The sequence below is a fragment of the Scardinius erythrophthalmus genome (assembly GCF_964197995.2).
Source record: "Scardinius erythrophthalmus genome assembly, chromosome: 23".
NCBI lineage: Eukaryota > Metazoa > Chordata > Actinopteri > Cypriniformes > Leuciscidae > Scardinius > Scardinius erythrophthalmus.
This window is the reverse complement of record NC_138243.1, coordinates 24,224,294-24,245,583: the sequence shown is the minus strand read 5'-3', so window position 1 is coordinate 24,245,583 and position 21,290 is coordinate 24,224,294. Positions and strand designations below refer to the sequence as shown.

Here is a 21,290-nt window from a genome sequence, read left to right as displayed (position 1 = left end):
AAATGTGTGTTTTCTTACAATACTAATGAGAATTTTTAATTAAAGTATATTACAAACTTTTAATTTAGACCCTAAAGAATCATATAGCTTGTACAAAAATGACATTATATGACCCCTTTAACATTTTCTTATATTGAAATTGTTTATGTGCTACTCCTTAACAGTTCATCAGGCTCTTAACGATTTTAAGGTTTTTCCTAATATCACACATCATTAAAACAGAACACATTTCATGCGGAAAACATATTGTTTGGTCAATAATTCAAGAAGATCCACACTTTAAAGCTCTTGATTCTAACTTGTATTTGTACCATTCTTGTAATTGTTTACCTAGCATTTGTTACAATAAGGCTATAGTAAGACCATAATGCCTGTTGACTTTTTTCCCCATTTTTCTTATTGATCTATAGCATTTGTTTTGAAAAATAGCAACCTACACATTTAGAAACTCTGCAACATGCCATAGTTGTAATATAAATCTATAAATAGCCTATATATTTAATAAAATTACCTGTTATAAATTCCACAAGTTAGACAGAATTTACCACAATAAATACAATAAAATGTGATCAATTCTAGTATGGGTGGTAAAGCTTTCTAATTTATGTTGGTGCAAGATGATGTTTTCCCCTCTTTTCATCATGATTTTAGATCATGTTTGACTTTCTCGATAGGGTTGTAAAGTTGTAACTTGTCAATAGAATTTAAAGGTTGGGATGGTTGTACCTGCTAGTTTTAGTTATAAGGAAATGAAAATAAATAAGGGCAGCTAACTGTAAGCATCATAAAAATCACGAGAAATAATTTTGCACATTTTCAGGAATCACCTGAATAATAGCTATAAAAGCTATAAAATCATTACAAGGCTTATGTGATGAAGGTTTAGGATGCAACTAGACTTCCTGTTCAATTTCCAGATAGATGGTTCAAACATTAAGAAATCACTGTATTAAAAAACAAGCTGTAAATATAATCTGTTGACTACGATAAAAAGGCAATTTCCCAAACTCAGCTATCACACAGGGTCAATAGCGTCCCTGCTGTTATTCAGTAACTCAGTCAATGGGCAAATACTTTGACATCACAAAGCATCGTGTTAATATTTGACTCGATCCTCTAGACTGAAGCACAATGACTTTTCAATGACAAATAGAAGCAATTGATAATTATAAGCTGATAAACAGTCTCTGTGTACTTTGCAAAACTAACATACAGAGTTATGTGACGTGATAAGTGTGGCGTCAGAAGGTGGAGCCAGACTTTTTTCCGCAAGGTGGAGCTTTTTGCTGTAACAGGTAACAGGTTTTCTGGAAAAACACAGGATTCCTGGTTTCAGCCCAGAGAATAGCTGGGACAAATTCAGCACATTTGTGTTAAACAGTTAACAGGTGTCTAAAAAGGTAACATGATTGCAAAACGTCTCTTCAGAACAACATACTACTCTATTTCTGCAGTATATAGTATGTATACGGTGCACAGCACGCAAATTTTCCATTTCCAGTAACAGCAAGTAATTAAACATTTTCAAAGCTCTTCTTGAATCATTATTTGATTGGGTTAAAATGCAACATGAGGAGGTCATTTTACAACATAGCAATCAAGTCTGAAATGTGACTCACGTAAAAATGCTTTTAAAATGCCCATTTAAAGACAGACGGTGTACTACAGGTGAAAAGGCCACATTAAAAATATGCCAATTAGGCATTTTATCAAAAACTATATAGATTTCACAGAAAATGTCAGAACTTTACAGGGATACTCCAGCCAAAAAATTAAATTCTTTCATCATTTACTCATCATGTCGTTCCAAACTTGTGACTGACTTTCTTCTGTGGAACATACAATGGAAGTATTCTTCTTTTGCGTTCTGCAGAAGAAAAAAAGTCACAAGTTTGGAACGACATGAGGGCGAGTAAATAATTCTTTTAATTTTTTAGCGTAGTTTATGTTTAATGTGATCAACACATCTTAGTTAACATCTCATTTTATTTTCTAATTGGCAGACCATTTGTCAAGACATTTAACAAAATATCTAATAACACAGGAAAATGAATAAATAAAGCATGTAAATAAACATACAGTAGTGGCCAAAAGTGATGTCTGGAGGGGATTGGTGTTTAATGAGCCTTCAAGTTTGATTAAACCATAAAAATATTTTAAATGAGGGAAGAACAGAACACTAAACTTAAGGTTTAAGGTATTTATCTGACAAAATTATTAGGCAAAAAGAGGGTAAACTACAGCCACAGGTTTTATTTTACTACGCAAAAAATGCATAGAAAAACAAAAAGCTCACAGGAAACATACATTGACTCCAACATAATCAGTTAATAATATTTAGTTGATTCTCTCTTGTTTTTGCATGTTCATAATTTCTTTGCACGACAGCCTGTCCAAAAAATCACGTCCACACAAATTGACATTTCATTGCGTTATGACAAAACAATTGCACTTAATAAAGACTATAAGCAAAATATCATTTAAAATGGGATTGAAAGATGCTAAACAATCATAATATAATAAAAATAAAATGTGTGTGAGTTCTGCTATTAGTTTTTTTTTTTTTGGATGGATGGATGGATGGATGGATGGATGGATGGATGGATGGGGCCAGGGGTAAATCTCCAAAATATTGTGGAAAGTGAACATTTAAGCCCAAACCGTCACTTATGCCCACTTATGTCTATAGTATTTGCAACTTTCAACAATCACAAAGTAATAACTGTTTGTTCAATTTACAACTTACTTGTGGCATTTTTAGTTTCAGGTCACTACTAATCAGGTTGCCTCAATGGACCCTTTTCACATTTCCAGGGTTCTCAGTAACAGAAGTCATCATATGTAAACTTCTATAGTTTACAATGTTAATTATTGGCGAAATGCGTCATCACAGTCTGAAAACTGAAAAGGGCTCATCAGCAGCAGAGCTCAAAGCACGTTCTCCATCTGGTGTTCATTCAGGGGAACTGCATTATGTCTTATCATGAGTATAATCATCACACTCAGCATCAACAAAAACAATCCATAGCCTCTTTTATTGCAGTTACAGTTTTCAACAATTATAAACACTTTTATTACACCATTGACTGCACAGAATAAATATTACCATTTGGGAAGCATTGATAGGTTTTCCCCCTTTTCAATTAAAAAAACATGAATGACCTTTTCTGACCTTTGATATGATATTAAGTGCAATCTCAAGTCCTAATATTTCTGGATCAGAATGGAGGAAGCGCCGCCTCCTCCATTGCAGATTCCAGCCAGTCCGTACTGTCCCGATTTCAGATTGTGCACCATGTGTCCTACGATTCTCGCCCCTGACATTCTAGAAATCGCAAAACCGTCACATTAATTATCACGCAAATCTAATTCCAGTATGTCAATGTAGTGAACAGTGATGCATGAGAAGGGTGTTGCTTACCCAATTGGATGTCCGAGGGAAACTGCTCCTCCATTGATATTGACTTTGTTGGGGTCGATGTCTAACATCTTGATGTTGGCCAGCACCACAACACTGAAGGCTTCATTGATCTCCCACATGGCAATGTCTTCTTTCTTCAAACCGGCCGCCTTCAGGATCTGCACAACATAGATGTTATTACACTGAATGACTTTGCAATTAAGACAAATATTAGCTCACCTTAGGGACGGCAAAGGCTGGAGCGATAGGGAAGTCGATGGGGGCGACAGCAGCATCAGCAAAAGCTGCAAATTAACATAAAATTGTGATCCAGATGTGTAGGAAAAGCCAGCAAACATGCATTATCCAACAAAATTAGTAGGAATGCAACCAACTCAACTATATTTTTTCAGTAGCATGACAGTAACACAGCTGTTTACTCAAAACAGCAGTTTTCCCAATAAAAAGCCATTTTTTCCAAGAAGCAGTGATGTAGCAAATGCTAAAAAGAAGCATAACTCCCCTTCAGGCAGCTTTAATTATCTGTAACTATCCCCAAACTTTTGTATTAGCCAAAAATGTGTCTTAGACCCTTATCATATTAAGTTTATAATTCATTTATTACTATTCCTTGCACATTTTGCATTCATAAATGAAAAAATTATACCAATATACCAAAAGAATACCAAGATGTCGATATATATTTGAATTTTTTAAAGAACACTTAAAATGTACCTGCGACATTTATAAGATATTATGCTTTAGATTATTTCAAAATTGTATGCATTTTAATCCTCCAGGGATATTTAGTTTTTTTTTTTTGTCTTTATGCTTGTAAATGTTGTGTTCGTTCCTGCAAAAACTCTTTTCAGATATTTAAAAAAATATGCAAACATTCATCAAACGGTAGTTAGACTGTATCTTAACAACTTTATTTAAATTATTTACATTCAATTATTAAAGTGCCTCTAGCATGGTGTTGTTCTTCAATAAAGAATTCAGTTTGATGTTTCAGACATAGAGCATTGGCTAACAGCTAAAAAACTGTGATAAATACAATGGGACTAAAACATGTGATAAAAACATGAGCAAAATTTTGGGGTTAAAAAAAACCCCATTCCTACATAACTTGGAATTCATAGGAATTCCTTCAAAGCAGTGTCTGTTGAAATGTACAGAATACACCATAAAATGATTTAAACAGGTGTGTATTGCCTCACCAACAATCTTCGCCAGCGGTGTGACGTTGAGCCTCTTTGCCGCGTCTGCTGTCATGAGCACGAGAGCAGCCGCTCCATCATTCAGAGTACTAGCGTTGGCTGCCGTCACTGTGCCTACAAAAAGTTTTCTCGTCTTTTGAACTGAAAACAATTCTTTATATCCTCAAAGCATACGTTTAAAAATAGTGACATTATTAAAACAATAGCGAGATTATTAAAACAATGATTGACAATGTACTTTACAGATATTTTGCAATATGCACTTTTTAAAAAGCTACAATCTTTAAGTACACTTAAGTGGCCTTTTATTTCAGGAATATTTTATTATCTGCAAGTACAGTTTTTTTTTCAATATACTTTTAAGATTTGAAGAACACTAAAAGGGCATGTTAGTAGAATTATGCAGACTTTTTCACAAAGGCTAATGAAGTATTGATCTTGTACCGTTCTCTTTCTGGAACACAGTTTTCAGTTTGGGGACTTTGCTGAAGTCAACCTTCTTATATTCTTCATCTTCCTTCACAACAATGTCTGGTTTTCCTGCGCAGTGAGAGAGAAGATTTTAAATCACAATAATGGTGCATTTTAATATATGTAACATACATACACATGTATAAAGTGTATTTTTGTGCTAGCGTATTTTTAGGGGTGTGACGAGATCTCGTGCCATGAGATCTCATGATATTAAAACGTGACGATCTCGCAATATTAGCGATATTCGGGGTTGAGTTTGTGGCAAATCCTTCAATAACATGCTCGGTGCTCTCTGTAGATGCTGTGAGTTTAGGTTACTTATAACGTTCATCTGGGAACACAATGTGCGCCATTTCACCAGATTTATAACGTAAATCATTTAAAAACCTATGCCAACACAGGAGAATACATCAATATGTTTTAAAATGTGCGAGTTGTTTGGCCAATATTAAAGATTTGATCACGCAGTAAAGTGTAACAACAACAATTACCGGGCCTTCTGAGGACTCTGCAGGCATTTATTAATATAATGGACATTATTTTCTTGTTGATAATGTTACATCATGTATTTTAACAGTAAAACCATGAACCAATTATTATTTCCTCATTGTTATCATGTATGTATTTTAAGTCATTTTAGAAGCTATTGTTCACTTAGGTTTATTTTTATTACGACAAAAATTGTCCGGTTACTCGATTAATCGTCAAATTAATCGACTGATTACTCAATTACCAAAATAATAATAAGTGACAGCACTACATTAGTTCAAACATTTCAAAATGCACCTGCATTGTTTTGCATTTTGTGAAATTCAGTCGAATAAAAGGCCAGTCATATATTTCGTCATTGAAGATTTCTTAAAAAGGGTGTTAAAATATTGTTTTTCTTGCGAACCCAATATTGTGTAACGTCTTGTCTCATGAGATAATATTATCGTCACACCCCTACGTATTTTAGCTCATATTAGGCAATGTTTTGTGAATAATAAGGAATTGAACAGCTAAACCAACCTCTCTGAGGGATGCTCACAGGAACCACTTCCTTGGCCAGGATCCCAGACTCCCACGCTGCTTTGCTGCGGCTGTAGGAGTTGATGGCAAATGCGTCCTGCTCCTCCCTGGAGATGCTGCTGTTCTTGGCTGTGTTTTCAGCACAGTTTCCCTAAAAATGGGGAAATATGGTGGCGTTGTACACAATCATGATCTCTCCAGTGTTATATGTCCAATGTTTCCACACAACTTAATTCATTTCCTTTATTCACTCAATACTTATTATCAGGCTAAGCTATCATGCAAATACAATGCAATCGGTCTTACTGGTTTATAAAAAATGTACGTGCCATGTGGAATTTGTTGTAGACGTCCGTCAAACCGTCCTTAACAATCAGATCCTCCATCTTCACTCCACCATAAGGGGGCGCTTCTCTGGCCATGACATATGGAACCTGAGACATGCTTTCCATTCCACCAGCAACCATCACATCCTGGGAGAAATCATGTAGATTCACTCATTTTGCTTTATTAGCACGCTAAAGGCTCACTCTTTCACTTTGTGAATCTCTGGTCTTCCACACTACCTGATGGCCACACATGAGACTTTGAGCGGCCAGCATGATGGACTTCATCCCAGAGGCACACACTTTATTGATGGTAGTTGCCTCAGTGGACAGAGGGAGACCTGCATGGGGAAAACAAACATTACACAATCCCAGCAGAACCAACATTAGCACTAAAACTTCTCTTTGAGAAGTTGCATTTGTAAATTCATCTCAGGCAAAGCACAAAAAAATGAAAGGAAAAAAATATGTATTATAAATCCCTCACCTGCACCCAGAACAGCTTGTCTGGTTGGTGCTTGTCCTTCTCCTGCTTGCAACACATTGCCCATGTAAACTTCCTTCACCTCCTCCAAAGGGATTCCTGTAGATGACATGCAAACCTCCTAACATCAGGGAATTTTATCATACAGACAGCTAGAACAACTAAGATTTAATGTAGATTTAATGACATTTATTTCATGAATATAATTGCATTAAATAATAATAAAAAATATCAAACTAACTGGTATTTATTATATAGGCAAATAGCACACCGTTCTGATTTAAAGACGTGTGTTACTCAGGTTTTTATTATTATTATATTGTACATGATTATATATGAATATAATATGCACTACTGTTCAAAAGTTTGAAAAGTATGGTCAGTATGAGATTGAAAGAAGTCTTATGTGTTTATCAAGGTTGCATTTATTTGATCAAAAATATAGTAAAACAGTAATATTGTGAAATATTATTATAATTTCAAATAAATGTTTTCTATTTTAGTGTATTTTAAAATGTAATTTATTCCTGTGATGCAAAGCCGAATATTCAGCATAAGAATTATCCAGTTTTCAGTGCCACATGATCCTTCAGAAATCATTATTTATTATCATTATACATTTTGAATACATCTGTGCTGCTTAATATTTTTGTGGAAACGAATACATTTTTTTTTAGGATTCAAGTTCAAAGAACAAACTTTGAAATAGAAATCATTTATAGCATTATACATGTCTTCACATGCATTTTTGATTTAATGCATCATTGCTAAATAAAAGTATTCTTTTATTTGCTCTGAACCCAAACATTTAAAAAAAATGTTAATAATAATACAATTTATAAAGGTATATTAAATTATTATATTCTTAAAATAAAATATAAAATTATATAAAATATATAAAATAAAATGTGTATTTCTGCTAAGATTATCAGGGGCCGGTTGCATTAACTGCTAAAACTAGTCTTACAAGTTTTAGTCATCAAATTTTATTTAAGACTGTTCATAATTTTTTTTAAGTCAGTTACATAAAATTGTAGATTGGTCTAATTTGATACAGAAATTTGAAAAGTAAGACTGATAGAAATGCATAAATGCAAGTCAGCTTTGAGTATAACGTCCATGGGTTGCCATCTCATAATTATGGTTGAACACAGCATAAGCTTGTTGCTTTGATTTAGGAGGAACTGTAAAAAACTGTTTGTTTACAGCACTCAGTGACTGTGTCTACAAAGTGTTGCAGAGGTATGGAAATAGATATGTTGAAAGGCAGGTAGGACATCGGACATTCGGACAGAGTGCAATGACTGGACGAACATTTTTAGTCCTGCGGCTTCCACAGAAGATATTACATGTACATGTTATGATATTTAGACCACTTCTATTATTGATTGCTAACAGGATGTGGTTTAACAAAAAGTGTTTATAAAACAAATTGCATAATGGTTATGCTTATCATGTAATTGGCCCCAGAACTCTACCTGCTTTCTCAATGGCTCCTTTAATAGCAACGGAACCGAGTTTGGTGGCAGGTACTGCGGAAAGGCTTCCTTTGAAAGACCCCATTGGGGTCCTGACAGCACTGACGATGACAACTTCCTGTCCAGAGACAAATGAGAAAAGAAGATCATATTCACTGAATGCACACCTGACAGAAACAGTTCTGGCTCCATTCAGTGATATTACATTTTACTCACATTTAGAGATGGTCGTGTGCTGTAGGTCCTGCTCAGATATTTATGTGCCTGCTAAGACATATTCATAAAATGGGTGTCCGTTGACATAATATCTGGTTATAGCATTTATATCAACAAAGACGACCTACAGTTTATAAAGAGAAGCGCAATATTTTAAAAGGTAAACAATGAAACAGGCCTGCAGTCAAACTGCTGCATGTGCCGTGAGTCGCAAAAGTTCGGCTATCAATAACTATTTATTTAGTTCAAACTCACCAGATGTCTGCACAGGTGTGTGCGTGTGCTGTAAAGGGCACTGGATGCCATAATTGCGATGAAAAACTGCATACACAGAAGAACAAATTTCACCTTCAAACCTCCGAATGGAGTAAACGTTTGCAGAGAGCAGCCAATCACAGCAAGAGGTGTGTCTGCATCACATGGCGACGGTCCGAAGCATTATGGGTAGTGTAGTTTGTCATAGTTGTTGAAAAACTTGAAAGTAGAGCATTAGCCTACATACATAGGTGAAATATTTTTTAAATAAAAAAACACTTGTAAAAGGTTCTAAAAAATTAAATATTTTTCTCCATGTTGGTTTCATACATCTTTGAAAGACTTTTATACCATTTTCGTGGATTTCGTGGAAGTTTAGTTGGATTTAACAAAATGTGCCTTTTCATAAAAGGTTTTTAAATGTGTGATTTTGACACACAGTCCTCTCTAACTTTGATTTGGCAGACAAAAATCTGAAATCTGAATATAAAATAAAATTGCTTCACTGCTTTATTTATTTATTTGTTTATATTATTATTTATTTTGTTAAGAAATAGTAATAATAGAAGATTAGGCCTTTGCCAAACTATGTAGGCTATGCCACTATTTAAAAAGAGATTTGTGCCTTTTTTATAATCTTAAAGTTACACCATCTAGACATTTTTGACTTTACACTACAGGTGTCTTAAATTCAGAAACTGAAATATGTTCATTATAAAAGAGTATTTTTTAAATTAAGTTTTAATTTTTAGTTAATAAGTTATATTGATTTGCATAAATGGTTTGTTCAGTTTGCAGGAAAAAATGCATCCACTTTTTCTTATATATTTTTATTTATTATATTAGAAGATGAGTTAGAACTGAGTTGCAAGTTTTTGTGAATATTAATCATATTTATTTTTTTAAAAAAATCATACATTCATACATTGTGGCATTGTCTGTACAAAATAGAAAATATAGGTACATTATTTGGAATACTGAGACAGAAAATGTCTAAATTTTCAGTTAAATGTTTAGTAGCAGTTCAGCCATCCATAGTTCAACAGAACACGATTCACTCGTTTTGAGGAGAAATCATACTCCGTTTGCCTTGGACCTTCTGAGAAATACAGATAACCTAAAAATGAGAAGAAAACAAATTATTTGCGGGGGAAAATACAAAAGGGAACAGCATTAAAAATTAAATGATTGAATTGTTAATGTTTTTTTTGTTTTTTTTTTTGTGTTTAAGCTCACCATAATTTTCAAAAGCAGCGTCCACCTGTGAGCCAATGCCAGGAAAATGATGCTGAATAGTTTTAGGAAAGCCTCTGTCCATCTGAGCTGTTCTTTCATTGAAGCTACACCATTGTTAAAATTATGTTAGTTTTTATGTTTTTTTTTTTTTTTTTTTTTTTTTTTACTATTATAATCAACACCATATCGTATTGTTTTCTCACCTCCAGTATTTGCTTCCAACAAAGAACAAAGTGCGTCCGGTTGATTTCACGTGTACAGCTGCATCAATCTTTTTCACATATGTGGGAAATCCAAATTTGGTTATGGGTTTGGGATATCCAGGCAAAGTAGTGCTGCCTTTTACTCCCCAGTACTGCTGACCTGAATGTGAAAGACCACACGCACAACTACATTTACTGAAGCCTTTTTATACACCACTTAAAGACTCTATAGGAAATGAGACTTTACCATTGAAAAGGAAGCTAATGTCTCTGCCACTGAACTCATAAGCAGCATCAACAGAGTCAATGGATGGCCAGGTAGATTTTATTTCATGCATTGCAAGTCCACTGTAGTAGCCCTTTTTCCAGTAATACCTGATGGACATATTTAGATTATTAAACATATATATAATATTAAACAATTTAAACTCAAATTATATTCTTACCTATCTTTAAAGAAGTACAGTTCTCCACGAACGCTGGTTGCTGCATCAAATACTAAGTCACGCTTGCACGGTTCTGGTGGGCTTGGTTCAGGATTGGGTCTTGGTTTTGGTTCTGGTTCTGGTTTTGGTTCTGGTTTTGGTTCAGGTTTATCTATGGACGTTCGAACACCTGAAACATTATAGAAAATGGGTGGAAAATACATATTTATTGATTGTTTAATCCATAATAATAATAATAATAATAAGTATTGTATTTAATTTATTGCAATTACAGTACAGTTCTCTATATCACACACACACACACACACAAAAAAAAATAAAACATTTACCATACAGGGCCTGGACCCCAAGTCGGTCATCACGGGGAAGTGTATAGCCATTAGTGGTGACGTATCGGTAAGTTGGATACATGAGAGCTGAAGGGTCTCTGGAGTGATCTAGTCCCAGTGCATGTCCGAACTCATGAGCAGCCACCAAAAGCAGGTTTATACCTAAAGCAATTAATGATTCTTTTAAAATAAGCTTGTAATAATTTACATACACATAAGCATGTGATTCTATGTGATTTGTGCATTCACCTCGTGAACTTAGGGTCCACGTCTCATCATCATCAAAGTGTGTGTCTCCTCCCTGCTCTGGACCGGGTGAGTTGGCATGAGCCAGAACCCCATTAGGCCCGTCAAATGGGTAAAAATCTCCATGATCTAAAAGGAGGAGAAAAGAAAAGGTTATATATATACAGTATATAACCTTTAACCTTTTAACCTTTTTCAAACCAGTGGAAATGAAGGATGTGTTTAGAACCTACATCCAGCTTTGAAGAGAATCATGATATCAGCTGTGCCACTGTAGATCTGTTTGAAATCGAGTGGAATAACATCACTGTAGAGCTGGAAAGCTTTGGCAATAATGGCATCCACATCTCTCTGGCTCAACTGTGATGTATATTCAGTAATTCTAAGAGAGAAATAAGCAAATCATGTTTAGTATCCTTAAAAGTCACCATGACACCAATTGACAATTCATATTTTTATGGAATATTGCAGTGTTTATTATAAATTATTTATCCATGCACATTATCATTTCCATGCGCACTCATAGTGTTTAATCAAAATAACTTCCTCTCCTTCTTGCAGCGACATAGGGCCCTATCATACACCCGGCGCAAGACGCGACGCAAGTGTTTTTTGCTAGTTTCAGCCCGATGCAGTTTTCATTTTCACATCCTACGCCACGATGTTTAAATATCAAATGCATTTGCGCCCATTTGTTCGCCAATGGGCGTGCAGGTCTGAAAACGAGGTGTGTTCAGGCGCATTGTTGGTGCGTTGCTGTTTTGAGGCAACTGAAATAGACAACGCCATTGACCAACTGAAACCTGGTCTAAAGTCAATGGCGCAGTATTTTTGTTTGTTATTTAAAGAGCACTTTAGTAATATGAGCCTATAGCACAACGCGCGTACACTCTGCTTATTACACACATAGGGACGCACAGCAGCACACAAACATCTAAAAAAAATAAAGGGATTACAATGTAAAAGACTATTATTGTGTACATAAAGATATGGTGGAATCCGGCTTGTCCTGTAGATGCATTTTTTCTTGTTCAAGAAGCAGTTTCACTCAGATATACGTAACAATAAAGAACTACAAACTTTTTTCTTTCTTTTTTTATTTTGGCTCCCAAAGTCCCTTCATTGACAGTCTCATGCATTTTGCACAGAAAACTGGAAAGCATTTCTATATCTGGCAAGGTCTAATCTGATTGGTTGAATTTCTGGGAACAAACTTGTCTGATTTGTTATTTCATTAAGGAGCTAAACATTTCACATTTATGCATTTGGCAGATTATTTGATCATTTCTGACATTGCACTCAAGGTGCACATTTGATCACTTTTTGCTTTCCCTGGGAATCAAACCCATGACCTCGATGTTGCTCTACTGATTGGAAGGCACAGGTACATAAACTAACCTGTATGTTACAACGCTCTGCTTCCAACTGGGTCTCCCCTGGAAGTGGCTGAATTTGGCCACATCAGTGACTCCACAGCGTGGCAGCTTCATCGTCTCAAGAGTGTTCGAGTCCAGCTTGCCCGTGACCTCCAGTCCAAAAAACGCCTGCATGACCTTCAGTTCATTTTCTAGATCTGGGAGGATCATTGTTCTGCTGCGGGATTTAGTTGCGTTATTGTCCCTGTAGAACTGTGACAGATAAGCCTGGGGAGAACGAGGAAGGAACGTTTTATAACATTAATGTATAGATTAGATAAGAAACATAGTACATATAAGGCATTTGGGTTCTGACCTCTGCTATTTGATGGTCTTCTGATGATGCAGTCGTAGGTGCGCCATCACAAAGAGACAAATACACCACAAGTGTCAGAACAAGAGCTGTCAAGTGCCCCATACTGCAGTCCTCTTCCTCTGCAGGGAAAGAAAAGTGTCCTCCAGAGTCTCTGTTTCTGTCTTTTATAAGTCTAGATCGTCTAAAAAGGGGCTTGTCCCGTGTTTTATCATTTCCAATCAGCAGTGGTATTAGCGGGGATGGGAGTGGGAAACTCTCAGAGCTTCAGGGGGTTTTAAGCTCCTGTCTAAACATGTCAGACAAAAGTTTGTATTGACGATGACTTCACCTACACTCAAAAAAATAATCTGTTGAACGAACTTAATTAAATTAAGGAAAGGTTTTCCACGAAATTGAATTACATTTTTCCAACAAAATCTAAATAGTTTGATATAATTTGTTGTAATCTTGTTGTATGAATTTAAATTAATTTAGTCATTCCTGCTAGATAAAGTTATGTCAGGTTAACTACATTTAGTTTTTGTCCTGCCTTAAATAACCAACATTATAATTTTAATTAATTAGACTCTATGGTCACTTCTAATGATAGACACTACTGAATTATTAAATTGAATTATTACTTGTGCAGGTCTGTGAGTGAGGTTTACACAGTGTATACTGAGTGCCCACAGCCTGAACATGAGGTTTAATGCACATATAGCATAATACTGAGCCCACAGCCTAAACACAGTCGCCACTCTTCTGCATAATGGTAACCACAAAATTCAAAAACATTACAGAAAGTCCTCTAAGTTTATAACATAACTGAACATTAAACACTAACATTAACTAACAACATCTTTCCATTTACTGAAAAACACATAAAATAACACTTTTTCCCTAAATTGACCCTCTTAATGCAGTCCCTTGCAAAGCATGCTGGGAACTACAGATCCACTGCCCAGTTAGATGTCAACAACAATGATTCATGTAGTTTTCACTCAAATGAATTAGGTTGATTGAACACAATTAAATTAAGTTGTGACAATATTAAACAATCGTGTTACTTTTGCTTATTGTAATTAATTATTTTAACAAGAGGCCAAAATTCTTTTTTTGAGTGACATCCGGTTAAGACGAACGAAAAATATTCATGTTGACTCAATTAAAAAAAATTTGGTAAACCAAATTTTTTAAAAATTACATTGATTACATTTAATGAAATTAAGCTGGAATCATTTCTATGAAGGGTTGTGTTGTATATGCTCATTTTAATTAATGAAATTGAACAAAGAGCTAAAATCATTTTTTTGAGTGTATGACTCAACTGAATGGGCCGCTTTAGGAAGATTGTGGGTTTTGTATTCACTGCCTCTGCTTTTGATATCCCCCCTCTGGTCATTTTCAACCCCGGAGGAAATTTATTTTATCCGCGTTTCTGGTGATCACTGAAACTCGGGTTATTCCTATTATTTAAAAAACGAACGAAATGAATGCTCTGTTAACTGGAGATGTTTTGTTTATTTGTATGTAGCCTACATTCGTGCCGCGAGATGTTTCAAAAGTGGTGGGGACAATAGCCTATCGACCTTAGAAAATAGTGGTGGGGACATGTCCCACCCGCAAATTACGCCTATGCATTACACTACATTTCTACATTTTCTAAATTTCCACATTAAAATTAAAAAAATGTGTCTTAGCACATTTCCATTCAAAGTTGCACATAAAAAATATTTGCGAATAAAGCAGGGTTTCCATCACATGCTCAAGAGAACAAAATCGTCACTTCCTGGAAAAAATGTAAAAATATCTGTAATAAAAAAGGAACTTGCATCAGACGAAACGAAATAAACGCTGTCATCTTGCTGGTGTTTAGGAATGCAATCATGTGAGACAGTTCTGGGAGGTAATTATACCTAATCATTGTGATGACAGACTTTGGCTCAGGCATTTCAGAATGATCAAACCAACATTTGAAGAAGAAGAAGTTTTGTTAGCGCCTTTCTGTAGCTCAAGGTCGCTTTACATACGAGTTGTGTTGTGCATCGAGGGATTTCTTCAGTAGCCTAAATGGGTTTCCATTCATATGCTCACTTCATGTTATCGATAAAAAATATATCTGCCTCAAGTGAGCAAATCATTTTTTTATGCGCATTTTTAGAATGTATGCACGTTTTGGCGTTTCCATCCAGAGTTTTTATGCAATATCCCAAAATGTCATGTAGAATGTCAGTCAAGACATCTCACAGCCTTTAATGATCAGGTGAATGAATACATTTGACCAAATTCATCTCAAGAGTTGTGACCTACTGTGGAGAGTATTTCTGTCCCACACACTTTGATGTTAGTAGGCTAATATACAAATATTTACTAGTCGTATATAGTGAATGCAGGCAAAGTGAATGCAGATAAAGTGGGCTGCTTTTTGTTAAACGTCATTTAGATATAGATGTTTTTTTTTTTTTTTTTTTTACTTTTCTTAACTTAAAGGTCCAGCTATAATATTTAAATTTGAATACAGTTCATATAATGTGTTATTTGCAAAGTATATACCAATCATTATTTTTACATCATGCACTCCAGACAAATTTCTTTTCAAAGTAGGCAGAGCTTGTGGCCTGTTAACGTTTAATTTAATAAGCATTACATTTTTATAGACAATGGCAGGACAGAAGCGATGTTCTTTTTTTTTTCTAGGCTTTGATTGAAATTTTACATAACCACTGGAATTCCCTTCAGGGCACATCCAGTGCCTATACGAGTTTTCTAAATCCTGACATGAATGACGAATGAAAGACGCAAATGCAAAAACACAACCCTGAGGCTGTTTAACTGAGGTATTCAAAACACCCTTACTTATGCCCTAAAATGTACCACAGGAAGTTTGTCCATATATGTCCCAGTGGTCCTTTAACAGAAATTCTGCTTGTATTGAACTACAAAGACATAGTGATAACGAGACTAAACTATCCTTGATACTCAGAAACACCTAATAATATATCAACTTCAACAAGCATCAACATGCCTTGACAAAAAGTATGACCTTTTATAAAGCTTTAGAGATTTATTTATTAATGAGAGTTAAGATGGTTTGATATTCAAGATTTTACAAAGCCGATCACTGATATTGGATTTACAATCTGAGTCTGCTCAGTAAGTCGTCTCTGAGTCTCTTTAACATTAAATTCAAAAGTATTTAACCTGGCAAAAACAATTATTGCTTCCAATCTGAACATGCTCACATACTCTTCTTGAGGTGAATTAGGCACTTTAGTTTATTTGAAAATAACATTAAACAGATTCTGTAAATATACATTCTTTTAAAATGAGTTAACAGCTATATTAGAGTCCAATCACAAATTTGAACAACAGACCAATTCAATGAACAATGGATTATGCACATGCATTTCTTTTTTTTTTTAAAGTGGTATACAACGTTAAAAAAATATATGATCAATAAGTTATGACAACAACATATGTTTTTACATTGCTTTAACTAATAAAAATAAGTAATACAAGATTCAACTAACTTTTTAAGTCAGTTTAATGTGATTTAACTTGAAATGGCCAAGTTGATTGTACTTAAAAATTTAAAGCAGCAACTTTTTTTACAGTGTAGTTTTAAAATAAACTTCTGCATTCCATTTTTAATTAAATCTTGACTAACAGGACAGGAAGTAATTGCTCCTCAGCACACGGAAAAGCCTCTTACTGTTGGATGTGAACATATACATCTTTGTCCCGCTGTAGAGATAAATGTAACCTGGAAGAAAAAACTCATTATCTTTATGAGGTCTAATCATTGTACTTTAATACTTGTCGAAAATTGGTTAAAAACACTTACTTTTGGACAGGTGGGCTGCTGTAACCTCTCCGGTCATCCCTGGAAATCCATCTGCCAGTCGTTTGGGATACCCTGTGTCCATCTTCTTCGTCCCCTCATCATAGCTACCCCAAAAAAGAGAAATGTAATATTCCAACAGTTTCTTTCCAATAGTTTTTTCAGAGCAAAATCCAAGGGTTTTTGTTTATGCTTTGGCACTTGACCAACCTGTAGTACATCTTGTCAACGAAGAGAAGTGTTTTTCCTGAGTTTTTGTCGTGGACGGCAGCATTAACTTTTCTTACGGATAATGGCAGACCAAAGCGGCTGAGAAGCTTGGGATAGCCCGGCTCAACGTTGTTTCCATTAAAAGCCCAGACTTGTCTACCTGTAAACAAAGACCAGCTATGCTAAGAGGTTTTCTGAGCATGGATACAGAGATTGTAAGTGTGATTGTGGTTTAAGCATTCCCAGATTGTTTGAGAAAATACCTTTGAAAAAGATAACTTTTCCTTGCACTGGATTTTCGTAAGCAGCATCTATATTGTCCGGAGAGTTGGGCCAGAAAGTTTTTTCCCTAATAGTTGTAAGAACTGATTTTCCTGCTAAAACAAAACTCACCCTGCAATAATGCCATAAAATGCCCCCTGGACAGCAGATAGCAAAGACAGAGCACAGAACCTTGTCCTGCCCAAACTTATCTCCTTGTCCCTTTGTTTGACTTCAACTCATCCCCCCTCTCCCTCCTCTTCTCCCTCCTCAAGTCACTGAAAGTTAAATTAAGAATGTCTATATATCGCATATCTTGTGAATGTGTTGTTTTTTCCTTTTCATGTTTGGTATCATTTTTAGGGTCTCAGTGCGATTGGTAAAATGGTCTTAATTTCATTGCAGTCATTGGTTTAATGAAAAAGATTGAGAACTTAGGAGAATCCTGTATCTCCTCTCTGGCTGATATCTCTTTTCAATATCTCAAGAAACCAGGTGCTACCCCCCTGGGGTACATGGATTGGCCCAAACAACTCTAAACAACATTTGTATAACCCCTGTTGTTCTGGTCTGGTATTTAAGGCAAGGGGACAGAGCATACTTTGGGAATCTTTTACCAGGATCATTCCCCCACAGTAATGTTTCAGTATTTTCCTGTTGGAAAATCCTGACACATTACTGTGTGTCTCTGTCAGGAAAACATTACTTACTTTTAGAGTCATCTTTGAGTAAATGATGTCATGTATTTTTGAATTGGCTTTTAATAATTTACTTCTGTAATTGGCATGATAAATTTTTACCTGACAAATAAATGTTAACCTTGATTTATTCTGCATTCTTCTGAAATCATTATTTCCATTAGATTAATGTGTAGTCTGGTGTTTCCGCAAATCTTTGTCCAGAATAGATCAAACTGAAGGCACTTTGAATGGACCATGGGGCACATCTTAGGAGACCTTCTGATTTCTGACTATTCCCTGACTTAGCATGTTGTATGCTACAAATATTATATAAATTACACCTATGGGTCTGTAGTGTGCGACCGCATAGGGTAAAATATTTGTACTACACCCTCTGACTATTTCAGGACTGGCTAGTTTGTGATCGTGAGCGCGCAGTCGCGACGTGACGTCTCAAAGCGACACTAGGTCCGTAATGAACGAATATTGAAAGTATGGGATAATCAGAATAATCAAATATCTAAATTAATTCATAATCAATATTTATGATTATTTTCTAATCAGAAATACGATCTAAATTTGATTATCATTTGAAATTGGAGTCAGATTGAGCGTAGAGCTGAAATAATACTAAAACTAAATTCCAATAAATTAAGTGAACTTCACTGGATCGCTGAAAAGACATACACGCTTTAAACCTTCGCCAGGCCGTTGGATTCCGTCATTGGGTCAATGGGTGGTCCTTACATAGTTACAACAGCATCAAAGATCAGGTTAGGGTCACAAGCATTAGGAGCCGTTGGTATTTTTTGGATCTGGTTGGATGGGGGTTCTGTCTCTGTTTGGGCCTGAAGGAAATACCACATAGTAAACAAACGACTGAATATGTTTGACACAAACATTATAGATGTACTCTTGAAGATCTTATTACCATAGAGCGACTGAATCCCTCTGATGTCATCAGAGGGCAGAGAGAAACGACCCGGATCCCTGAAGTTGTATGTGGGAAACATCAGAGTGCCAGGAACGTCGGAATGAGAAAGACCCAAAGAGTGACCAAATTCATGGGCAGCCACCAAGAACAGGACAAAACCTGCAGAGAAATTAAGTAGAACAGATTAGGTACAAGTTAAAAACACATTTAAACAAATCTAAGGGGTGCCAAGGTAATGAAGTCATTGCACTTTTTACATCACTAAAATCAAAGAAAGAAAAAAATCGAAAAACTAGCAAAACTTACCTCTTGATGAGCGAAAGCTGAAAAACGTACTCGGTTACTAACGTAACCTCGGTTCTCTCTAGAAGAGGGAACGAGTACTGCGCAAGTATCTTACGCTAGGGGAAAATCCCTTTTCCGTGAGATATTGAAGCCAAAAAATTATCCTTAATTTTGTATTAATGTAAAACGTGTTGCGGCAGCATGCAGACATAGGCAAGACAGCTCGCGTGCCTATTGGCTGACCTGCGGCAACTACAGCAGCCTATCGAGCGAGGCCATTCGTGACGTCAGACCCAATGAGGGCGCTTCGCGCCCACTGCGTCACGTCCCGCCGAAACAGGTGTGGCTTAGGCCTATAAATAAAGTTCGGGGCTGCTATTATCTGTTTTTTCATCGCCGAAGCGAACCAGAGCGTGTTGCATGCACGGCAAGATACGCAGTACTCGTTCCCTCTTCTAGAGAGAACCGAGGTTACGTTAGTAACCGAGTGCCAGAAAATACACTCTTTATGGGATTTATCTGGGTAGCCGTAAAAACGGCATTTGTGTGCAGGCAAGCGGGCTGTGTTGCCGACTTGTTTACTGCAGAATACGCTGGAACAGTCGCAATTACTGGAACTGAGCGAGCGAGAAGTTTTGGTGGGAGTCCAGCCGCAGCGGCTAGGAATCCTTTGTGTTGCCATAGAAACAGTGTTTGGGTGCAGGCGAGCGGGTAGTACAATGCGCTTGTTGGCTGCAAAATACACATCTGCAGTCGCCTTTAAGGGAACTGACAGAAAGAAAGCATTGATGGCATAATTTACATTCTAATAGACCTGGGATTCGAACACGGGTCTCTCGTGCGAAAGCGTAAGATTCTGCCACTGAGCCACAGGGGGAGAATACACATGCTTTCAGTTACCACGAGCATATAACAGAGCGTCAACATGCTTGAATGGGTGCAGGCGAGCGGGTTGTACAACGCGTTCGTTGGCTGCAAAATACACATCTGCAGTCGCCTTTTAAGGGAACTGACAGAGCGAAGCACTGACGGCATAATTTTATGTGTCGGTAGACCCGGGATTCGAACACGGTTCTCTCGTGCGACTGCCTAAGATTCTGCCGCTGAGCCACAGGGGGAGAATACATAAGTTCTCAGTTAGCACGAGCATGTAACAGAGCGTCAACATGCTTGAATGGGAGCAGGCGAGCGGGTTGTACAACGCGCTCGTTGGCTGCAAAATACACATCTGCAGTCGCCTTTTAAGGGAACTGACAGAGCGAAGCATTGACGGCATATTGTGAATGGGGCGCAACTAGGGCGGGGCGGCTTTTCTTATAACGTAAAGAAAAAACTAACCCCGTGACCGTACGCTTCCGGTCTCCCTTGTGAACGGCGCAGTTTGCGCGGCTCGAACAGAGGGAGAGAGAAAGCTAGCCCCGTGATCGTCCGCTCCTGACATCCCCTGTGAACGGCGCAGTTTGCGCGGCTCGAACAGAGGGAGAACAGATATCATCCCCCACAGACGCGGCTTCTTACTGCAAAATTCGCTGGAACAGTCACATTTCCTGGAACTAAACGAGCGAGAAGTTTTGGTGGAAGTCTGGCCGCAGCGAGACCTGAACACCGTCGTTTCCCTAGGCGTGCTAGGACGACTTCAGGACCTCGGGCTTCACCGCAATCCTAGGCCGGGGCCCACGCGGAGGGGGGCAGCGGCTAGTAGAGCGAGAGTGCGGTCTCTAGCTTCGGGCCTGTCGGCGCTGCGAAGTGGCGGCAGTGGGCGGAGGTTGTGGTTGTGAACTCCGAGCAGACGGTTTCGCACGGCCTGCTGTGGAACTGGAGCGCTTCGGGAGGAAGTGCTTCATGGCCTGTGACGCTTTCTGCACCTCAGCGAATCTTTCCACGAAGTCATTGACAGAAGATCCGAAGAGGCTGGCAGGAGAGAGAGGGGCATCGAGGAACGCAGAGTGCTCTGACTCAGACATCTCTGAGAGCGTCAACCATAGATGTCTCTCAGCTACAGTGAGAGAGGCCATGCTCCGTCCTATGGCCTGTGCAGCAGACTT

General features: G+C 37.1%; 2 protein-coding genes across 3 annotated transcripts; both read right to left on the bottom strand.

The window, feature by feature from the left end:
- Window positions 1-2,233: 2,233 nt before the first annotated feature.
- Window positions 2,234-9,042, bottom strand: acat1 (acetyl-CoA acetyltransferase 1). 2 transcript variants are annotated; one of them, XM_081354736.1, is made up of 12 exons: window positions 8,865-9,042; window positions 8,610-8,660; window positions 8,394-8,511; window positions 6,919-7,014; window positions 6,672-6,772; window positions 6,435-6,578; window positions 6,106-6,256; window positions 5,065-5,160; window positions 4,621-4,734; window positions 3,641-3,705; window positions 3,422-3,579; window positions 2,234-3,325 (listed from the first exon to the last, which is right to left on the bottom strand). In XM_081354736.1, exons 1-12 carry the CDS (start codon window positions 8,934-8,936, stop codon window positions 3,205-3,207), a joined length of 1,287 nt encoding a protein of 428 aa, XP_081210862.1. In that variant the 5' UTR covers window positions 8,937-9,042; the 3' UTR covers window positions 2,234-3,204. The 2 variants fall into 2 exon arrangements, with proteins under 2 accessions (XP_081210862.1, XP_081210861.1); XM_081354735.1 differs by having other exon boundaries at window positions 8,610-8,657; window positions 8,865-8,989.
- An 835-nt stretch (window positions 9,043-9,877) lies between these two features.
- LOC308683457 (collagenase 3-like) lies at window positions 9,878-13,157 on the bottom strand (the record flags this gene model as incomplete). The annotated part of the gene is made up of 10 exons (XM_081353927.1): window positions 9,878-9,981; window positions 10,101-10,204; window positions 10,304-10,463; window positions 10,551-10,678; window positions 10,750-10,918; window positions 11,079-11,240; window positions 11,328-11,453; window positions 11,558-11,706; window positions 12,723-12,967; window positions 13,056-13,157. 10 exons carry the CDS (start codon window positions 13,155-13,157, stop codon window positions 9,878-9,880), a joined length of 1,449 nt encoding a protein of 482 aa, XP_081210053.1.
- Between the last annotated feature and the right edge of the window lie 8,133 nt (window positions 13,158-21,290).